We start from the raw sequence: 23,477 nt of genomic DNA, 5'->3' as shown, positions 1-23,477 counted from the left end.
TGATACTGAGGGAAACACTGATGGCAAGGCTGTGGGGAATGTTTCCAGCACTTACAAGAGCATACATTTGCATGGCCTGGGGAAGAGAGAGAGGCAGGATGATGAGTGCCCATAGTAAGAGAACTTTGGCTGTTTTGGATTACTCCATACAGAATCTGGTTATAAAGTGATTTTTAGCACAACATTAATTCAGAGTCTGAGTTTTACTCTTCTGTGGAGACATCATTAGAGGAGCTTAATTCTTGGGCTATGTTCTTGAAAATACACTTTTCTGTAAGTAGAGTTCGTTTATTAAAAAGCCCACATTAATGGGGATCCAAGCTGTAACCCCAGCTTTTGAAAATATGCCTATAAGGCTTAGACTCATTCAAAATAGCTACAGACAAGTGAATCTTTGAAATAGCCTTTCATGACATGTATGAATTCTTAGAATTCTTCTCAAAACAGATGAGTTCTGTTAAGAAATTAAAACTTTGTTTATTCATGAATCATATTTTATTTTATTTTATTTTATTTTATTTTATTTTATTTTTCAACGTTTATTTATTTTTGGGACAGAGAGAGACAGAGCATGAACGGGGGAGGGGCAGAGAGAGAGGGAGACACAGAATCGGAAACAGGCTCCAGGCTCTGAGCCATCAGCCCAGAGCCCGACGCGGGGCTCGAACTCAGGGACCGCGAGATCGTGACCTGGCTGAAGTCGGACGCTTAACCGACTGCGCCACCCAGGCGTCCCATGAATCATATTTTAACAGCATAAACCTTTCCCAGGAAAATGTAAAATGAACAACAACACCAAAAAAAAAAAAAAAAAAAACAAAAAAAACCCTAAATCAAACACCAAAATAAGTGTGTCTTATTATTGGGGTTTTGTTTGTTTGTTTGCTACTTAACCAATCAGAAACAATTATTAGAGATAAATGAGGATAACAGCTACTGTCTAAGCCTGGTTCAGGAAACACTGATTACTAAGTGGAATCAGAATAAAGCAGTTTCCTCTTGAACATCACTCAAATATCTTTCTGAAAGTAACAAAAAGCAACATCCTTTATGAGACACTCCTACGTCATGAGCCATAGTAACAGCATTAAACCATTAAAGCAATAACCCAGCTACATATCTGTTTTCCAACAACATGAACTGATAAACTCTACTGAATAATGTTCACAGGAGCTGCATTGAATGTCACCTGTCTGCCGATGGCCAGGCCCAAGAAGAATGTGCTGACAAATGCAAACTAGTTGGTGCGACCATCAATGAAGCAGAAGGTTGTACTTGTCTCCAGTTGCTTTCTTTTTCTTAACATAGGTTTTGAGAGACAGAAACGCCGTGAAGCACTTTTCAGTAACTCAATCTCATTTGAACCAGGGCGTTAGTTCAACACTAGTTTTGTTGTTGTTGTTTTAAGTTTATTTAATTTTTGAGAGACAGCGGGAGAGGCAGAGAGAGGGAGAGAGAGCATCCCAAGGAGGCTCTGCACTGTCAGCGGCAGAGCCTGACACAGGGCTGGAACTCACGAAGTGTGAGATCATGACCTGAGCCAAAACCGAGAGTCAGATGCTTAACCGACTGAGCCACCGAGGCGCCCCAGCAACATTAGGATTTAAGAGTAAATGCATTCCGTAAGGCTAAAAACATGATGGCTTGGGATACAAGCAATTTAAAGTCATAGCTATTCTATTTGGCTTCAGCTCTGTTGGCAAATTCACCTCTGCTTCACAAAAAACAACTGCAGAGAATTCCAGAATGCTGTTTTTAATTAGAAAAGAAGAAAATTTGAAAAACAGCTAAATGTTAATCTCTTAACCTGAAATCATCCTCTATCATCTGATTGCCCTATTTGAAGACTGGACAAGGCAAAGTATGATATGGGTTTCCTGAGAGCAAGCCTCAGGCACAAGGCAGTTTCTGGTTAGTAGCTGTTTATTCCTCCACCCCTTCTCTGTGCTTTCTGAACATGAGTGTTACATGGCCACCCTTAATTCCCTGTTGCCTCACTCCCCCAAAACAAGAAGGGCCTGTTATCTTTAACTGCTAAGCAAATTCTGCTCTTGCTTTCACCTGTCATTTTAAAATTTAATTATTTAAAATGAGATTCTTTTTGGGGCGCCTGGGTGGCTCAGTCGGTTGAGCGTCCGACTTCAGCTCAGGTCACGATCTCGCGGTTCGTGAGTTCGAACCCCGCGTCGGGCTCTGGGCTGATGGCTCAGAGCCTGGAGACTGCTTCCGATTCTGTGTCTCCCTCTCTCTCTGCCCCTCCCCCATTCATGCTCTGTCTCTCTCTGTCTCAAAAATAAATAAACATTAAAAAAAAATTAAAAAAAAATAAATAAATAAAATAAGATTCTTTTTAAAGGCAAAAGGTCATCTCAAATACTTAAATAGGTTGTATTTTAGCTGGCAAGGCCATTTAAACAAATAATTTGTAAAGAAGATGCCTGACTCCTCCTGAAGGGCCAATCTAGGGGGATTAGTTTTTCCATCATCCCAAGCTCTCTGCATTCCCATCTTGCTCAGGCAGAACCGCTCGCTGCCCTACACACATGAGAGCAGTGACCAAGATGTATCTCAGGCGAAGTGCAATAATCAAGACAATTTATGACACTCTAGGATACATATCTTGAAGAAACAGAAATAAAGAAATTAATTCATTTCCAAAGAGGAATAAGTTAGTGGCATTTATTGTTTTGAAAATTACCTACATTGTTTCAAAATTGAGATTTCTGACTGTGCACAGTTGAATATGCTTGCACGGAGGAGCATGATTAGTGCTCATAAAACTCCTCTTCTGTTCTTTTCTCGTGACTAAAGATAAATATGCCGAATAGCCATAAATTGGACAAGATGGTGTGTACCTTACACTAATACTGAAAGCAGGATGCAGTAAAAGCACTGAGGAAAGTAACATTTGTGGACCGTCCACATTAGTAACTAGTTCAAAGTCAAAGCATATCCCCGGGCTTCATTTCACAGCAAACAGTTGAGATATTTAACAAGTGTTTCTAAGAAATGGCTAAAAATTGCAGAAAAATGTCCTGCAAATTACTAGAACACCATTCACCGGCAGCATGGGAAATCTAATGTGCTAAGGGGAAAAAAGGAATAAACCTTGGAAACATGTAAGTCATGAACAGAGTTGCTATATTTAAATACACAGTTTTCAAGTAATTATCATAAATTCTTGGATTTCAGAGGAACACTGGGCCTCAAGTGGCATTTAAAATATTTGCATTATTCTTTTTGTGTAATTAGATAAATTATCTTCAAAATAGGAGAATACAATTATTTGTAACTCAGAAACTGAAAATATTAACTGGATTTCTAATACCATTTAAGGCACTAACCTTGTTGAATTTAAGAGAAAAAACATATTTGTCAGTCTGTGAATTAAAAAGTTACTTTTCTGGGGTGCCTGGGTGGCTCAGTCTGTTGAGTGTCCAATTCTAGATTTTTGCTCAGGTCATGATCCCAGGGTCATGGGATCAAGCCCCATGTCAGGCTTTGCACTGAGTGTGGAGCCTGCTTATGATTCTCTCTCTCTCTCTCTCTCTCTCTCTCTCTCTCTCTCTCTTCCCCTTTACCCCTCCCCTGCTTGTGTGCTCTCTCTCTAAAATAAAAAACAAAAATAAAAATTTAAAAGTCACTTTTCTAATGAGACTTTTATGAGTTCTATTTCAACGTATGCAGTTATGTCATTGATCACATCACCTTGAAATTATCATCATGTATTTGCTCTCACATAGGGTCTTCTCTCAGCCCCACCTTTTCCCGACAAGGATATAGAGAGTAAAGTAGAAGAGCAAAACTTTATAATCCAAATACATCGTTCCTCAGCTCTGCTGTGGGGACTTGTGTGAGCATTTCTAAAGACATGTGGCTTAACTTTACTCATTCCATTTTACTGAAAGACCCTTTTTAATCTACCCCAACATTCATGTACTCAGAGCATTATTACTCAAAGTGTGTTCCATGAGAACACTAATTCTAAAAGTGTTGAATGGAAAATAGCATCCACGGTCATATAAATTTTGGAAATGGGGAGCTAAGCTTTTTGTTTATTTTGCGACTCCTGAAAAATTATGCACATTATATTAAATATGCATTGTGAATTTTCAGGAGAGGCATAGAAGGAATTGGAGTAAGGAAGGATTCCCAAACTTGTTTGACCACAGAACCCTTTTCTTTTTCCTTGGGAAACTGTTTCTCTGAGAACTACTGACCCAGCCCCAAAGCACAGGTCCTAAACACATAGGTGTCTTAATTCAGTGGTACAGATGGTTTATATTTCTATATCCTTCCTGGACCTTCCCGGATGCTGGCCTCCTCACCCCCATTCTCACATTTCTTCCTTTTCTAAGTATAATTTCATGGACTGCCCGAGACCTTATTTTCATTGTATTATTCTGGAGCAGCACTGCTGGCACTTATAAAGGAGAGTAAAAAAGAAAGGTCCATTTCTTAATGAACAACAAAAGAAAACCTTAGCAGCTAATTATGCAAATCTTCAGCCCAAGCTGGACTCTTTCATTGCACATTCAATAATGCCATTTTAATACCCAAACACTACAAAACTGGCTAAATCTAGTCATAACAGTCATGAAAAGGAGTGGTGAAGTAATTAAAGCAAGAAGGGAGTCATGACGCAAAGGTCATATTAACAGTTCCATTAAAAACTTAAATAATCCTAGTGAAGTAAATTAAGCCTCCCTGTGCTTCAGTGTAGCTATTTAAAAGAAAATAAAAGAGCAAGATTAATATTACTGAAAGGAGTATTATAAGCTATCCACATATTTTTTACCTTAGAATAAAATGTTCCGTTAAGTAAACTTGGGAGGAAGAGTGGTTGTGCACAGTCATGGTGGAGAGGAGGAAGGGGAGAAAAAACACTCTAACAAGAAAAAGCATATTCTCCAAGACTTCATGAATTCTAGTTAATTGGAGTGGTTTGGTAGGAGGACATGTGGTAAAGGTTATCTAAAAATGACCAAAGTATGAATTATATATGCAGTGCTATTGCATGAAATAAATGCAATAAATAAATCCCAGGTGATTTACATGATCATAAACATTTGGGAATGACCAGATGAGAATGATTTATAATTCGACTTCTTAATATTCTTATGTAAATAGATGATTCTAAGGGATTCAAAAGCAATTTTTTCACTTAAATTTATCATCTGAAATCTTATTAATAATGGTAAATGTTTTACTCATTCCTTTTTTTCATAGATAATATGAGCATTCTTCTTATAGACCCTGACGTGAGGTTTTTATCTTATAAATTAAATGCAAAACCAACTTAATATCTTCCTTTCTGTGGCTACAGCATTGTTGAACAAAAAATAGCATATTATTTACTTTGTTAGAATCAGAGGAACACATGTAGATTCTGTTTTGTTAAAGCTCATGTTTAAGCTAATGGGAAAAGTTATAGATCTAGCAAGAGTATGTCTAAGGTTATCTGAGACTGTCCCAGTTTCAATATTCTGACTCACTGTGTCATCATACACTAATATTGGATCATATGTCAAAATTTTAGGTTAAAAGAAAACATTTGTTCCATTTACAGGTTTCTGAAAAAAGTTTTTGTATCATTTGTATCAAAAACAATATTATTACAAAGTCTCCAACTTAGAAGATAGGAGAATTTTAAACAAGATTTTTTTTTTTAATCTGGAAAATGCTACATAATTTTGGCATAGATACCAAACCTCTAAAACTTCTGATAAATGGTACTAACATCTTGGATTGACCATTTTACTATATTTTCAGTTTCTGTATGACATTCATTTTCTGCCTGTTGAATAAGCTCAATAAGAGTTTATTTGAAAAAGATTTGAAGAAAACTGGATTACATTTGTTTTTTAAACTAAAAAAGGGGGTTATACTGAATAGTAGGCAAACTGTCAACTGGGTTCCTTTTAATCTGGGGTTTACTTTCATCCTACTAGTCCCTGAGCACATAAGACTTCAATGGCCATTTCCTGATATTAATGTATATTTACTGTTGTGACAATACATGACCATCAACTTGACTGTGGGAAAGGCCCCCTTAGAAGTATCAGTATCAGTTTGGGCTGTGCAGTCTTTTTCTGAAATGTAATCTAGGCTTCCTCCCAGATGCTCCCAGCCAAGAGGAACATACAGCCCTCTCAATGCCACAATCAAGGCCATTCTATTCCCAAAACATCTAGGCATACCTGCCTTCAAGTACTTTCACTCTATTGAAATCCTGCTCCCATTAGTTTGATAAGTGCATTTGATGGTCAGTACTGATTGACCACACCTGGAACTGTTCTTCTGGAACATGAGTAGAAACTAAAACCTCAGTGGTGGGAAAAATCCTATGCCCTTTTGATTCCTATTCTGCAATGTCAAAAATTCCTATTTGCATATTAAAACTCAATGCCACTTTGCTTTAAAAATAATCTCTTTTGGAATCTCATTTAATCTAATGAATGACTCCTTTATCTGCAGATTTTTCAAAGGATAGTTCTGTTCCCTGTTCTCTGCAAGGAGAAAATGAATGTCTTATTACATTCCTAATAACTACAGACAATGAAGGGAAAACCATCATTCACAGCATCAATGAGAAAGGTGGGTGGCATGCCTTCTACTGTCAATGGTAAGTGATACTACGTGGGGGAGGAGGAAACAACCAGAAAGACACTTGGGGTAGCTTTCCACGAGAGGCATTTCCAGAATTTTGATGGAGTGCTTCTACTTTCCCAGGGATTGAAATATACCTGTTGAGAGGTTTGATATGGTCCAATGTCTGTTACTTACACCACAAAACATGATGAGCGCATTTGTACCAACCATCATCTCCCCAAAAGCTGGCTGAGGGTTTGTAGAAAGATGGACTGACTGAATGCAATGTAAGCAAAAGGTATATCTTTAAGAAAGGCTAACAGGGAGGAGCATAATACTCTAAAAGGATGAGATTTGCATCAGGCAAACCTTGGTTCAAATCCTGCTCTAACCACTTAATAGCTGCTTGACATTCTGGAAGATACTTGCCTCTGAGTGTCCTCATCTGTAAAATGGGAAAAATAATAGTACCATCTTCTAAGGGTTGACTCAAAGATTAAATGGAATAATGCATATAAAACATGTGCCAATTCATAACCTACAACAATGGGTCATTGAGTCAGAAAAGACATGAAACATCAAATGAAGAAGAAAGTGATCCACAAAGGAAGTCAGGGTCCTTAGCTTCTTAGCTTTTCAACACACCAGCTCATGGAGTTTGCTTAGGACCTGGGAAGCTCTCAAGAAAAATCTCGAAAATCTCAGAGAGAAGTTTATATTGGGTAGAAAAGAAAATAGTGGAAAAGATACTTTTGTCGAGAAGTTTTAAATTTTAGTGAGTATCAGACTCACCTGGGGAGCTTGCTAAACTGCCTGCATCCTGAGTCAGCAGGTGTGATGTCTGTCCCAGGACTCTGCATTTTAATACTACTCTGCTACAGATGGCTTCCAGACCTCCCTGCCTGCATTCTTAGATATTCACAAGTGCCTCACCTTTTCTGTCTTCAATTAATGATGTGTTCCTAAATCTTTCTGGCAGAAATGACACTTGCATTAAATCAGATCGCTCCAGCTCTCGTCAGCAACCTCTTCCTCCTCCTACCCCCAAAAGCGTGGAACCTAAGTTCTGCCCCAGACAACAGCAGCAAGGGAAGGCTAGCAGGCAGATGTATTTTGTTGTGTGTGCTTGCTTATCAGTGTGTCAACAAAATAGTAACTCCTAGGGGCGCCTGGGTGGCGCAGTCGGTTGAGCGTCCGACTTCAGCCAGGTCACGATCTCGCGGTCCGGGAGTTCGAGCCCCGCGTCAGGCTCTGGGCTGATGGCTCGGAGCCTGGAGCCTGTTTCCGATTCTGTGTCTCCCTCTCTCTCTGCCCCTCCCCCGTTCATGCTCTGTCTCTCTCTGTCCCAAAAATAAATAAACGGTGAAAAAAAAAAATTAAAAAAAAAAAAAAAAATAGTAACTCCTAAATTTGAAACCAAGGACATCAAACTGCCATCACTAAAGTGTGTAAAAACGAAAGCAATATCAATGCAACCAAAAAGTTAAGTTCAAGATACTATAAACCAACCAAGAAAACATGATTAGAAAAATGTCACAGTATAGTATTAGGGGTCAAGGGGAGGCAGAAGTCAGCACAATACAAGATACAAGAGTATGATTGTGACCTTGGCCTTGAAGCTCAGGTGGGCAGAGTGCACCTGGAGACTTGCTCTTGAAAATCTCCTATGAATCAACTTCTTTGAAATGCATATATAAAATGCTTTGTAGAGGCCATTAGTTAATGAAATTTAAGGTGAATCCTGATGCACAAAGAAGAATTACTTAGTACAAAAAACCTGGCTCCTCATTATGTGTTTTATAAAGCCAGATTCGCAAACTACATCCCCCCAACCCTCTACTTGTAACCATGGCAGTGGCTTTAGCAAGTTCTCGTGAAATATAATATTGATTCCATTGGAAAAACGAGTTTTAAGCAACAAAAATGAACTTCCAGAATTGTCTTTAATTCAGGGGCTTTTGTATCTGGTAGGTTTGATTTTTATTTTGAGTGTGTGTGTGTGTGTGTGTGTGTGAGTGGGAGAGAGAGAGAGAGAGAGAGAGAGAGAGAGAGAGAGAGAGAGAGAGAGAAAACATGCCTTTGGCTGACAAATGCCCCCTCATTACTGAACCATTGGGTTTGTGTGTGTGTGTGTGTGTGTGTGTGTGTGTGTGTGCTTCCACACAATCTGAGTGGCACATAAACATGACGTCCTTCTGAAAGCACTCAGACTCCCTGATGACTTTTATTAAGGCTTTTTATTCTCCCTATGCTTTTGTAGCAGCGAAAAGTGAGGGGAAAATTACCTCCCTGAGGCTTAACAGAAGTCACCTGACAGCTGCAAAGATGCTTCTCCCTGGCAGTATTCATGTTCCTAGGTAGGCCCCGAGCTTCCAGGGGCCCTGAGGGCAGAGTCTGCCCTGGAATCTGCAGGCCCTTCTCACAGCTATAAGACCAGAGAATCCCATGGCTGGGGATCAGAGGCAAGGATAGAAAGGAGGAAGTGGATGCTAAGGATTCCCACAGTCCTACAAACAGATTTAAATAGAAACCAAGTGAACAGTCAGTATCAGGGTGTGTGTGGATGTAGGGACAGCTTTGCTCATCTTTTTTCTTCCATCTGGAAAAACTTTCAGAGGATAAGAGCCACAGTCAAGCAATGACATTTGAGGGACGCCCAGCTGGCTCAGTCGGTTAAGCGTCCGACTTCGGCACGTCATGTTCTTGAGGTCTGTGAGTTCGAGCCCACATCGGGTTCTGTGCTGACAGCTCAGAGCCTGGAACCTGCTTCGGATTCTGTGTCTCCCCTCTCTCTCTGCCCCTGCCCTGCTCATGCTCATGCTCTGTCTCTGTCTCTCTCTCCTTCAAAAATAAATAAATATGCAAAAAAAAAAAAAAAAAGAAATGATATTCAGGAGCCTTCCTGGCAGGGATGTGGATGTGGATTTTACACCCACAGGTTCCAACATGGAGGGTCCAGGTCCTTGAAGTCTTGAGAATAGAAAAGGAGGAAGAATGTATTTGCAGTTTAAGAATAGGAATAACAATAACAGTAATAGCTCTCATTTATTGAGCCCATACTAATGCCTTATGCCAGGTATTGTTCTATATGTTTTACACGCATTAATTCTTTTAGCCCCCTCATATAACAACCATATAAAGCAAGTATTGCTATTATTTCCATTTTACAGATAAGGAAATTGAAGCAGAAAAGTTTAAAAATGTGTTAGGTCTTGCAGCAATTAAGTACCAGTGCTGGTTGGGGAATTCTGGCTGGCTGGCTTAGAGCCCAGGCTCCTAACTCCTGTGTGATACTGCCTCCCACTGGCTGTATGATCATAATAAATACCTGACTCCCAAAAATATGTTACATCAGCATCAATAGAAAGGTCATGCAAACCACACATGTAATTTAAAATTTCCTAGTAACTGCACCAAAGAGTCAAAATCTGGTGCAATGAATTTTAATCATATGTTTTATTTAATCCAGTCTATCCGAAATATTGTCATTTAGCAATACCCAAACTATTGACATGCTTTATTTTTTTCCAAACTAAGCCTTCACAATCAGTGTGTATTGTATACTTACCACACCACCTAATTCAGAAAAGTCATGTTTCCATGCTCGGTTAGCTGCATGTGACAGAGCTAAAAGTTTGGACCTTAGAATTAGGTGGCAGTGGCCAGGACTCGACAGGCAATACTGCACACCGTGGTGGAGATGGCCCTCTTTTCCCACCTAAAAATATGTCTTCAGTCTGAGCATTTCAGGAAAAAACTAAAGAGAAAATATACAGTGGAGATTTCTATTGTGTGATACCTGCCCTGGTACTTGGGCCGAAATCTTTTCTTGAGAAATGTATAATTTCTCAAGGTATAATGTATTCTCAATGTATAAATGTATAATGACTCTAAGTTCTTAAAAAATTGTCTCGCCAGGCTGTGCTTGTTCCTCCTTTATTTATTCTCTACTGGAGAGCCCTCCTAATTCACATTCTGGTGGCAGGGTCCTAGTAAGCTTCATCTTGCTTTCGGCAAGAACATGCTACGATGCCCCATCCCAAACATCTCATTGTCAAAGATGCAGCTAGTGTATATTCTCACTGACACACTCCTCCCACTTTCTTTGCAGGAGTGTTGCTAACCTCTTAGAAGCAGCCATGGTTCATCTGCTGTGCTAGAAACAGTTTTTAGATCTTCATACTGGAGTCGCTATTTCATTAGCTCCTTTACTTATTTCTGCATAATCTCCTTACGTTTTTTTTGTCCAAAGAACAAAAGTGTCTGAGGCCAAGCATCATGCTGTTGTGGGGTCATTAGTCCTGCTCAAATTCAGATCAGTTATAGATCCTTACCTTGAAAGCAGCATCACTCATCCCATGTGTATAACTCTCCTGATTAAATATCTAAAAGCAATAAGAGTTAGGCTAAACTAAGCATGATTCATTTCCTCCCCAGATACCACAGATTTGCCTCACTTCTTGCAGAGGGAGGCAGATATTTAATGATAATTTTTATGTGGGATTTTTTTCCTCGTGAAAGCAAGGGGAGAGCTTAATTATAATGTTTCATTAAGAAATGTATCATCTCTCAGGCATATTGCAAGAATTATTAGTCATTCTGCTGTCAATGAGGGAAGGCACTGTGTAATTGTGAAATTATATTAATATCATCAATAGAGTCAAAATAACATTTCATAGAATGTTCAAGTTGAAAGGACTATACAGAAACTTTAGTTTCCCAAACTTCCCTGAAGATAAGAATCACTTGGGATACTGCTAATAATAAAAAGTCTGTGGCTCCATCTAAGACCCACTGAATCAGAATCTCTGGGCTCTAAGAAGCAGTGGATGTATTTATTTATTTATTTATTTATTTATTTATTTATTATAAAACTTTTAAACATTTTTATTTATTTTTGAGAGACAGAGAGACACAGAGGGTGAGCCAGGGAGGGGCAGAGAGAGAGGGAGACACAGAACCCGAAGCAGGCTCCAGGCTCTGAGCTGTCAGCACAGAGCCTGAAGCAGGACTCCAGCCCACCAACTCTGAGATCATAACCTGAGCCAAAGTCAGACGTTTAACCAACTGAGCCACCCGGGCACCCCACTGGAAGCTGTGGGTTTAATAAGCATAAGCACCTGAGCTCAACCTTATCCTCAGGGAAGTTAAGGGAACACTGAAGTTCTACACCTTTGTTTGATGGATGAAGGTCCTGGAACTCAGAGAGATTGAAGGACTTGATGGATTTCAGAGAGCTACATCAGATGGGAATTCAAACCACCTCCCCTGACCCCAGTCCAGGAACTTTCTAGGACACCAGAGCACTACATTAGTATTAAAATAAAACAAATAGCCATCATTGTCTTCGATTAAAAAAAGAAGCAGCGGCTAGTAGTAAACTTCTCAGGGGGTGGGTTTTATATAATTCTGAATATAATCTCCTAGACAGTTTACGTTTCAAGGAAGTCCATAAAAAAGTAATATCATGTGTTTGTGTGTGAATGTGTGCACACATACACATTTCATTTCTATTCTATCATGTATCCAGAAGAGACCATTTTTAGGAATTAAACTATAGTCTTTTTCATGGTCCTTTACATGTTCTGTGTGTATGAACCTCATTCTTGGATTCTAACTCTTTTTGAGTCAGCCATTCAAGTATATATCCATTTGCTTTAAATAACAAAACTTTATCTTTTGTTCTACTTCATAGGAATAGGGCTATCTTTCAACAAGTAACTCATTTTTTTTTTAATTCATCAAAACAAAACTTGTTACAATTTTCCCTCTACTGGAGAAAAAATATAGTTGTACATTTTAATGAGAAATCTTTTCTCTGCCTCATGAGATTATACCAAATATTCTTAATATAATTTTCTTTGTTTCCACAGACTGTCCAAAGCCCCCAAACATTCCCATGATCATGTTGGGGGTTTCACTGGCTATTCTTCTCATTGGGGTTGTCCTCCTGTGCATTTGGAAGTTGTTGGTGTCATTTCATGATCGTAAAGAAGTTGCCAAATTTGAAGCAGAACGGTCAAAGGCCAAGTGGCAAACGGTATGTAAACACTTGGGGGCTATCCCTTGTCTCCGGGAGAAAGTGACTCATGGAAGAGATGGGTGTCAGCTTTCTTCTGCTCTAAAAGAGAGTGATTTCATTGGTTCTTTCCCTACCCTTCTCACCATGTCCCTAACAGCTTTGATTTGTTGAGGACAAAGGAACCCAGATAGCTATTTGGGACCCAAATAACGCCCATAGCATACATTTGTCTCTCAGTGCAGTAGGGATTTCCCCCACTCTGAAGAGTCTCTTGAAACTCCTTATATACTGTTTAGGGACATAAAGGAGATACATTTAATCATTGCCACCAGGAGGATCATTCAGGCCCCTCTTGATAAAGCATAGGTGCTGTATCTAAACACTTCCATAGATCAGTTGTGTTATAGCCAACAGAATAATGTTCGTGAGTAGTATTACAGTTCATGCCAATTTCCATAGAAATACTCATTACTTATAATAGGTTACAATGTCAAGTTGAGAAGACCTTTTAAATATCATTCAGGTAGTTCTTCTCAATAACAAATTTTAAACAGCTACCTGAAAAATACCTAAAAAGTGTCAACCTTTAAAGTACGTATACTCAATAGATATAATTTATGTCTCCCCTTCACAGTAGACAAACACAAAACAGGACTCCAATTTTCTGTGTTTCTTTTCCACAGGAGAGATAATTACATTTCTAGAGGGCCATAGAAACAATTTCATGGTTTTAATTTCATCTTTCTATTTCTAATGGTGTGCCAGCTATCTAATAGCAATTATCTTACATTGCTGATTCTAAAAACAGTGATTTCACTGGAGAAAATACAGGCAAACACAATGCTCTTTTGTGTTCATCTGCCCCAATAAGTTGATATTAACATTTTTTTTCCTCTAATTATATAGTGATATCCTCAATTCTTAAAGCAAATGGAATTTCTGTTTTGGACAAATTTATCTTGATAAAGCATGTTTATATATCATGCAATTATTTCGAAGTAATGCTAAGATACAGTACAGGACAATGGACAACAAAAATATTCAGCTACTTCATCTTCCTATTAAAAATGCCTTTAGACACAACCACCATATTCAATGCATGGATCTTGTTTCGATCCCGATTTGAACAGTCTGACTGTAAAAATACATTTCTTGGACACCTGGAAGGAGGATAATATAGACTGGATATTAGAATGATAGCAAGGAATTATGATTAATTTGACTAGGTAAGATAATGGCATGATAACTTTGCTAGAAAATATCCACATTTTAAAGTGAAAGGAAATGAAGATTAGGTTTACTCTGAAATAATTCAGCCAAAAGAGAGAAGGGGAAAGTGGGGCACCTGGGTGGTTCTGCTGGTTGAGCGTCTGGTTCTTGATTTCAGCTCAGGTCATGATCTCACAGTTTGTGGAGCGAACTCCCTGTCAGGCTCTGTGCTGACAGCATGGAGCCTGCTTGGGATTCAGTCTCTCTGTCACTCACTCTCTCTCTCTCAAAATAAATAAATAAACTTAAAAAATTTTTTCACATTAAGAGAGAAGGGAATAGTGAAGCAAGTGTGGCAAAATCTTGATCATTGTTGAATCTGGGTGATGGGTCTATAGAGGTTTGTTATACAGCTTTCCTCTTTTGTGTATGTATGAATTATTCATAATTAAATAAAATGCTTTAGGAGAGTAAATTTGGATTTGCAATGAGGATATAATTTATCCGTCCCTAACAAGGTAAAATGTAACCTGCCAGATTAGTCTGGTGACTTAGAACATAGTATTATGAGGCTAAAGTTGAGGGCAGTTAACTTCATCTAATCCCCCGGCCGTGGGTGTTTATAACTCTCATCAACTGTCAAGCAAATGCCTGACAATGGTCATAAGGACAATCAGACAGGGGCGCCTGGGTGACTTAATCGGTTAAGTGTCCAACTTCGGCTCAGGTCATGATCTCACAGTTTGTGAGTTCGAGCCCTGCGTGCAGGCTCTGTGCTGACAGCCTGGAGCCTGCTTTGGATTCTGTGTCTCCCTCTCGCTTTGTCCCTCCCCCACTTGTGCGCGCTCTCTCTCTCTCTCTCAAAAATAAATAAACATTAAAAAATTTTTTTAAAAAGGGCAATCAGGCAAAAGAATATGATTAAGTTGACACACAAAAAAACCAAATAGCAGTAGTTGGTTGAACACCACCACCCTGTGAAGTAGTCTAGATAATCCCATTTTGAACGTAAGGAAATGGATGCTCAGAGAAGTTAAGGGACTTCCCAAACTTTTTTTTTTTTAACTGGAAAAATTACTTTATGAAGCCTTAAGAAGCACTGAGTATATAATTAAATATAGTCCAGCATTAGATACAATTTAATAATAGTCTAATTCCTATTAATAGTCCAATTCCAAAAAAAAAAGTTGTTATAGGTGAGGCCATGACATTTCCTAACACTTGATTTGAATACATTGCACTAATTTTCTAAAACAACTCAGAAGAATCAATATTTATAGTAGATGGAGTATTTATGAAAAATCTGGCATCAGATATATATTTATATATGTGTTACATATATATATGTAGAACCCAGAATTATATGAACTATGAAACAGCCAAACTGGTATGTAAGGTTTAAGACTGGGATTCATAAATGCTTTTCAAAGCATGGGGTTTGGGGAAAAAGTAGACATCTTATTTTCAAAACCTGAAGTTTTTCCCAGGACTGAAGTCACAATTGTAACTGCCACAGAAAAGGAAAAAAAGGGAAGTTTCCTTGCTTTAATTGTTCATCTGCATCAGAAAGTCCAGTATCCCTTAGATAGGAACCACTGCAATAAGAAGGGAGCGAATAGGTTCTCCCAAAGGAAGATTGGTGCTTAATTATGCCTATTGCCCTGGTCATCAGGTGTAAACATTGCATTTCCCAACCTAATGCTTTGCAGCACCAAGACTTTTCAGTAATGGTTCATCGTAAACCCAACATTCTCCATCTTCATGAAATAACCTTGTCTCCCACTGAATTTCCTTCTCTTTCCTTTCCTGGGCTTCTGCTCTTCGTCTTTCTCCAAATCTATGCTTGTCTTCAGTTGCCACATCAATGTCTCTGATTTTTAAGTTGAAAGTGACATCCTTCCAAAGGCAGTGGGATTCATACTCATTCTGATCTAACTTCCTCAATTTCTTCTTAATTATGGGCAACTTGTTGGTATCTATAAAAACTGCACTTTCCCCTGTTGCATATTTTGCAGACATTACACCATTCCGTTCCCCTTCAATTGAGCAAAAAGATTTCCTGTCATTTGGAGAACTACAAAATCTCAGCAGTAATTCTGTGCTTCTTGCCCCACAGAAAGGTTTAGTGTGGAAGACGATATTTGCACTATAGCCAGTTTTGGAACAATTGATATTGCATTCTCTACCTAGTTCCACCCAGGGCACTGTGAGGACAGACCTTCCATAACCATTGGGGAATGTGAGAATGTAATGTTCGTCATAATCTAGACATGAGACACAGCCCTGCCCTATGTCGTGCACTCAATCGACATCCCAAGGAATTTTGATTTGGTCCAGATATGAGCATTGAATTGTATCTTCTTGTTAAAACGCTCAGCATAAAAAGCTGAAATGGGTGGATGATGGGAAACCTGCTCAGCCATGAATGTCACAGTTTTTGGAAACCCAGGGAACTGGTCCTTCTGAAACTAGCTCTGGGTTCTCTTCAGTATCATTTGGTAATGTCCAGTGACACTGAAAGATTTCACCCAAAATAAGGTTGTATGGCTTTTTGGCAACCAATCCTTTCCTTCCTGCGTGAAAGGCTGAGAGGTACCATTTCACAACCTGAACCATTCGATCTCTGGCATCCTTCTGGTCACTAATGCTCACAAACAGGTCTGGATGTGCAAAAAAGTCTGCATACATTTCTAACAGAGATCTTCTTTCAAGAATAATGTTGGAAGAACTACCTTAGTAAGATCCATTCCAAGCCTAACCTGTGACAAGAGATGCATGACAACGCTCTTGTGCTCTTCCATGGACCCTGCCTCCCCTTCATCATCTCTATCCTCATGTGAATCAAAGAGGTCAGCATCGCTTGTTCCATTGGACATGGAAGAATTAAGTGACTCTGTGTTATTGGGGCGCTTGCGACTATTTCCTGAGCTGCTGTGTGTCAAGACAGAGGCAGATCCACAGGAATGTATTAAGTGCTTTGGGGATGAGCCACTTTGATGAAATTCATCAGCATCATAGAATTCATCTTTGCTGCTAGAATAAGAGAACTCAGGGACAGTATTTGGAGACAAGTTGACATGGCTTGGAGAAGTCAAACTGCTACTAGGTGGTGAGTGCCCACTGCCTGTACTATTTGGTGTTGGAGTCTGATGATGTCCCAAGGTAGCTAATACAGGTCAAACTGGTAGGGAAGATGGATGCTGCCCTGGCTTACACAACTGAGCAGGTTCTGGAGGTAAGACAGTCTGAGTAGGCATTGTTTTGATTGCAGGTTCCAAGGGACTAGTTTGTTATATTGCATCTACAGGATTAATAGTACTTTTAGCAATCTGCAGCAACACAATGCAGTGTTTAATTGATTTTACCAAGCTATTTGTTGTTTCTTCAAGAGTTTCAATTTTCCTTCTCTGTTCATCATCTTTGCAGTTTTGAAGTTTATCATCAAAAAGCTTCAACTGTTCTATCAAGATTTGTAGGTAAGCATAGGCCTCTGTAAGTTTCTTATCAAAGTCTTGGACACTAGGAACAAATCCTGAATCCAAACCCCCAGAGGGCAGCGGAAAGGAGGCAGGGAGAGAGCGACGTTCACACCCACGGCCCGGCCCAGACAGGCAGCAGGGTCCCTGGGGACTCAGGGGTGTGGGCCGGCCCCTTTCCCAGACCCTCTGGGTCTACTCACTCCACAAGTGGCCAGCATGAAAGCCATTCACCAAAGCCCCCGCCCTCTGTGCCTCCAGAGGGGGGAACCAGGGGCCGCTTCCAAGCACCCCTTTTTTTCTCCCCCAGTCTGTATCCCCCAGAATGCAGCGAAGTCTGTCCACTCCAGACTTCCCAAACTTTTGATCCATGCTGGAGCTGAGATCCTAACTGCAGCTTTCTTCTAAGCACAGCCTTGACCCTCCTAGAAATAATAAGCAGGTGTTCTACAAACAAGCACTTGGGCAATTATGTGATGTGTATCTACTAACCAGCACATTTTAATGTTCTCATACAAAGGCATGAACACTGACAAATGATTAATATCTTTAAAATAACATTTTAATTAACAGTTAATTTCCCCAAAACATGCATTGTGTTCCCTCAGGGTGTAGAACATGACTGAAATTTAAATGCTGATTTTTACTGTTTCTTCATCTAAAATGGAACAAAAATATGCATTAAACAGATAAAATCATAAATGAAAAATATTATTCCCTTGTTAAACTGAGTTTCTTTGAATAACAAATGTTTGATGTTCTTGACTAGATAATAACTGGGTAATAATTATTCACTTGGATGCAAAAGAGGTTTAATTCAAATAATTCAATTCAAATGTCACTAATATATCCTATTGGAAAAAAAAATGTTGCTCAGTGCATCCATTTTGGGGTCCTCAGTTTGATTCCACTTTTAATCTAAAAACTGTTTCTTCTTGAGAACTGATTTTGACTGGTCTTCAAACCCCAGGGGACCTCCAGAGTCAGTAGGGGTGGGTTGGATCTCCTGACCCATAGGCCTCCATTGGACTCTAAAGGTGACAGAGCTCAAGACAAAAAGAGCTCTGTTTCTTGCCTCTTGAAACATTTCATCATAGCCATAAAGAAAGGTTACCTTTTATTATACTTTTAAAAATAACCTCCCCATCCATATTCTTTATGAAAACACAAAGGGAGGATATTTAAATTCATCTTTGATTAGACATTTTTTTCTAGGATGACAAGTCATTAACTAGAGGCAAAAAATGTTCAGTCTGACATTTCTTGCAGTCATGGATTGATTTTGTACTGTGCTAAGCAAATCAGGTCTGCATTTGGCAGTTAGGCAATCATTAAGAGAGCTGTGGGTCATGACAAAGAGCTTTCTTATTACCACTTTTTCAAGCTCCAGAAATATGCCACTGCATTTACAGAATCCACAGCCTAAATTAGCACCCCCAGATTTCAGGGGAAATCAGCCTGGTCACTCCAGATCGTTGTGGGGGAAACCCAACCTTGTTTAAACAGTGAAAGAATTCAGACCCACCTGAAATGGAGCCACCTGTGGCTTGGCTGGAAACCTGTATGAGAGTTACCATCTGCATGGCCTAGAGGAGGCAGTACTACACATTGCCATCCTTTTTTTCTACCAACAAAACCTCGTTTGAGCTTATTCTCCTGAGTTCTGATCGTCAGCTGAGGGCAGGAAACACAACTGCCTCCCAGCAATATGTACTTGCTCTTTCTACACCTTTCAACTCCCACCTTACCCTCTTACTATGGTGGGGTCTGCTTCAGCCATCATGCCCAGGACCTACAACTAGCTTTGCAAGAGACCCCCTGAATAAAGTCGCTTCAAAATACAGAATGAACACTGTAATCAGAATGAACATTCATCTAAATGTCTACAAAATAACATCATGCATTCAGTTCATTGTAACTTAAGTCGCTTCTCTTATGGTGCAATAAATTATACTTAGTGTGGAATGTGGGTGCATTTTAATATGTTTGACATAGCATGGGATGAGGTTCACGAAAGAGTTCCTGGTCCTATGAAGATCTAAGCTGGCCCTGCTCACAGCCCATTTACTCTTTCAGAGTATTTTTTCTCTTCCCTAAGTCTTCCTCTTCCTCCAGGACTTGTCATCCCAACCTGCACTTATTTTTGCCATTTTTCCTCTTTGACTGAGTTCTTTATTTTTCTGTAACCAGCTTAAACTTAATAGCTTGTAGTCTTGAAAACTGAATAGAATTCATACATGATTTTTGTTTCCAAATGAGACTCCAACCGCACTATTAGTGTGTCCTTCACTCTCCAAATTCCAAGTTCTTATGGCAGCAGGACTAAATAACGACAGGAGCGTCCTCAGAATCATCCAGGCTGACTTCAGGAATAGAGAAGTATGGTGACCTGGACTTCATTCATCATCCACCATCAGGGAGCCTGTTTCCTATTTGCGCTTGTGGCTGAGATAGTATCTCTTTCTGAAGGCACATGAACAAAGGTTACATGTTACTCAGTCAGAGGTCAGGTTACTGGCTCTGGGAGAAGTGGGTGCAGGTGTGATTCCTCCTCACAATAAACACACTGTGGCAAATGCAAGGACAACGAGTGGAAGGCCCAGGAATGTTTTTCAATTTTATTTAGTTCTTCTGAGAACCGAGAGAAATGTCCTGGGAAAGCAAATACAGCTGTTTTTGAAATCTATGTCTGGAACTTGCCACAATCTCTACAATGTATAGGATAAGGAGGCCAAAATATAAGATTTAGTAATTTGGAAGGTCATAGGTGATACCTAGACTTCATACACAAGCAGAAGTGGGCTTAGAAGTGTTGAATGTGAAAGCTCCAGGGGAAAGTATCTTTCTAACCCTCTCCAAAACTTAAAATTGAAGGAAATTCCAAATATGAAGAAGAGGTAGAGATAAGAACTAATAAGAGGTGGCATTTATTGAGCACTGAATGTGTGTCAGGGACTGTGCTGAAGTATACTTCATGAATGAGGTAAGCACTTTTGTAATCCCTCCAGTGGACGAGGACACCAAGACTCAGAATTGCTTAACCGAGGTCATGTGGTAGAGCTGGGTTTGAAACCAGGCTGTCTGACATCAAAGCCTGTGTGGTCAACCTTGGAAAGTGGGAGAGAAGAAACTGCAACTTACACAGACATCTTGTGCCTGCCTGGAACGATTCAACCAAAGGAGGGAAATTGGAGGATCAAGCTTGGTATTTCTTTAAACACTTACAGAGCCTGGCCTCTTCTGGTCCTGGTGATGGCACCTAGAAACACATCTACACCCTAAAGAGCACAACTGAATTATCCAGACATTGGCACAAATCCTCTGCACTTCCGCAAAGGCAAAGCCATCTTGCCCAACCTGCCTTGGGACCTGTACTCCGTCATGCGCCCAGTGTCCTACATGCCAGTCCCTGGTGACTCTCTGCTTCACACACTGCTATTCTCTAGGAAGCACATGCTACCTAAGTCTTTCACTCTCTAGAGCAGGTTTTCACTGTCCTAGGGATCTTTCCTTGCTTCTCCCAAGCAGCTAGTTGTTTCTCCTGAATTTTTATCTCACGTTAGCGAGATTATCTGTGCCCTTGTGTGATGCCTCTCACCAGCAACACCTCTCTTAAAGGCAGATACTATGTCATTGTCTTTGCATGCTTCTACAAGTGCACTTTTCCCATTTTTTACTTTTTATTTCCTTTTGGGGCCACCTTATGGTTCATTCTATTCGTTCAGTAAATACTGAATGCCTGCTGTTGGCTAGGCACTGTTTTCAACTCTGGTAAAATAGCAGTGAACAAAACAGTCAAAGTCTTGTTTTCTATCCATAAATTAGTGTGTTTCCAAACAGGGTCAGATTTTTATGATACACATATGGCACTGGTTCTGCATATTAAAAAATTAAATGAACAGGAGGCGCGTGGGTGGCTCAGTTGGTTGGGCGGCTGACTTCAGCTCAGGTCATGATCTCACAGTCCGTGAGTTTGAGCCCCACATCGGGCTCTGTGCTGACAGCTCGGAGCCTGGAGCCTGCTTTGGATTCTGTGTCTCCCTCTCGCCTCTCTGCCCCTCCCTCTCTTGTGTGAGCGTGTGCGTGCTCTCTCTCTCTCTCTCACAAAAATAAACATTAAAAAATTTTTTTAAATAAATAAAAATAAAAAATTAAATGAAGAGGTATAAATTTTAAAATGCTAAAATAATATATGAAATTATATAAGAATATATTGAATCTATGGAATTAATCAAAATTATTCAAATGGCTTCCAAGCTTGAGCCTGACTCTCTTCTTCTCATTTATAATGTACAATGAAACTATTAAAGATATATTAAAACCATGTAATAATATGTACATACTTTCATTTGAACTTTTTTGTTGTTTTTTTTAGGGAACCAATCCACTGTATAGAGGTTCGACCAGTACCTTCAAAAACGTAACCTATAAACACAGGGAGAAACAAAAGATGGATCTTTCCGCAGATGGATAGAACTACTTCATGCACAAAAAAAGTCTGCTTCACTGATATGAAATGTTAATGCACTATTTAATTTTTCTTTTTTGTTGCTTTAAAATGAGGTTGGTTTAAGATAATAATAGGTCATTTGGAGATCAGTCATTGTCTGTATGAAGGTTAGAGACTGTGTTGGCAGGTTCAAAATAATCAAGAAGAGAAATATCCTTAGCAAAGGGGTGACTTTGGGGATCATTGAGGAATACTAACTCTGTTGCATTAATGCCTCAAAAAATCATCAAAATGACACATGGGGGCCTGATTTGCATTTGAAAAATGTTTGAAATTAGAATCTCATTTGTTGCAGGAATATAGCTACCTGAAGTCTTTGTCTCAGCAAAGTCACAAAGTCCATATGCTCACATTAAATAATCACACTTGCGAATTAATTCTAAACTTTGAGTAAATCTGCCCTTTCCTAAAGGAGGATTCTTTTAAAAATCTATGAAAAATGAGATGCTGACTTTTACTTCAACTGAGAGGATGCAATTCTTCTAAAGATGCCCCAAATGTAATTAGTGTTAATAATTTCTGTGGATTTGCATGTATCTAAAAGTCAGCTACACAAACAAGTATTTTATTTGTTTTACAAATGAAGAAGAAATCTATAAATTAGAAAGTTACCAGTAAAAACAAAAATAGCTAGTCCATTATTTGGATTATTTTTAATTACTGGAAAATTTTCTACACTCAGGTTCCCTCCTGACCCCAAGTTTTCAAACTCTTACTTCTCCCATATTTTTCAATCCTTTTTACTTAATTTCATAGTCACCTAATGCCTGGAAATGCCCTATGAAAGTTTTAATTTCTTGTTAAAAAACTACTGTAAACGATTAGGTAGTTTATTCAAAAAGAGCTCCAATAACGCAAAAGGGACATGGGTTAAAAATAGAACAAAATTTTGAATGGCTTTAAAGCAAACACATCAAGAGTACACAGTCTCTCATGAGTAATAGGCTTTCTATCTATATTTGTCCCCATTTACATAACCTAACTTGCACATTTCAGTTGCATATGGTAAATATGCATCTTATATTTACTTTAAAAAGTAAGATTTATGGAGCATCTGGGTGGCTCAGTCGGTTAAGCGTCTGACTTTGGCTCAGGTCATGATCTCGCAGTCTATGAGTTCAAGCCCTGCGTCAGGCTCTGTGCTGACAGCTCAGAGCCTGGAGCCTGCTTCCAATTCTGTGTCTCCCCCTCGCTGCCCCTCCCCAGGTTGTGCTCTCTCTCTCTCTCTCTCTCTCAAAAATAAATAAACATGAAAAAAAACAATAAAATAAAAAAATAAAAAGTAAGATTTTACTTGCAAAATAGATGTGGATAATTTGAGTTCCATAGGTTGATTGAAGAGATGGACGTTGTAGAATAGTATTTCCTATTAGTACTGCTTCACAAAGCATTGTCCTCTTTTTTGATGTTCATAAGGAAACTAAGCCTCAGAGAGTGAGTAGAAGAACTGGTCCAGAATCTAGATCTTCCACTCCAAGATATTTTTTCTCTCCACAGTATGAGACAGACCCTTTTGCCCGTGAAATGATGGAAAGATTTTGTTAGTTAAGTGATCACTATCATTTGTTTGAAAATGTACTGAGACTAAAATAACATTTAAATGACTGGAGTACTGGAGTAGAGGTGAGGTCTTGTACTTTTGTGCAGTGTTTATTACCTTTGAGTAAAT

At 39.2% G+C, this 23,477-nt stretch overlaps 1 protein-coding gene and 1 pseudogene across 4 annotated transcripts in view; one reads left to right on the top strand and one right to left on the bottom strand.

Annotated features, from left to right (window-relative positions):
* The window catches only part of ITGB6 (integrin subunit beta 6), a 131,414-nt gene extending 109,628 nt beyond the window's left edge, over positions 1 to 21,786 (top strand). For all 4 annotated transcript variants that reach the window (XM_045479969.1, XM_045479968.1, XM_045479967.1 and 1 more), the window contains 4 exons: positions 1,171 to 1,268; positions 6,478 to 6,597; positions 12,465 to 12,631; positions 21,674 to 21,786. In XM_045479969.1, the coding sequence (XP_045335925.1) occupies positions 1,171 to 1,268; positions 6,478 to 6,597; positions 12,465 to 12,631; positions 21,674 to 21,772 (484 nt within the window). In that variant the 3' untranslated portion in view covers positions 21,773 to 21,786. The remainder of the gene's footprint in view (positions 1 to 1,170; positions 1,269 to 6,477; positions 6,598 to 12,464; positions 12,632 to 21,673) is intronic.
* LOC123598974 lies at positions 14,837 to 20,580 on the bottom strand (annotated as a pseudogene).
* Positions 21,787 to 23,477: the final 1,691 nt, after the last annotated feature.

This window comes from Leopardus geoffroyi, chromosome C1, assembly GCF_018350155.1.
Source record: "Leopardus geoffroyi isolate Oge1 chromosome C1, O.geoffroyi_Oge1_pat1.0, whole genome shotgun sequence".
Taxonomy (NCBI): Eukaryota; Metazoa; Chordata; class Mammalia; order Carnivora; family Felidae; genus Leopardus; species Leopardus geoffroyi.
Note: the sequence above shows the minus strand (reverse complement) of the source record. Positions and strands in the feature narration are given on the sequence as shown.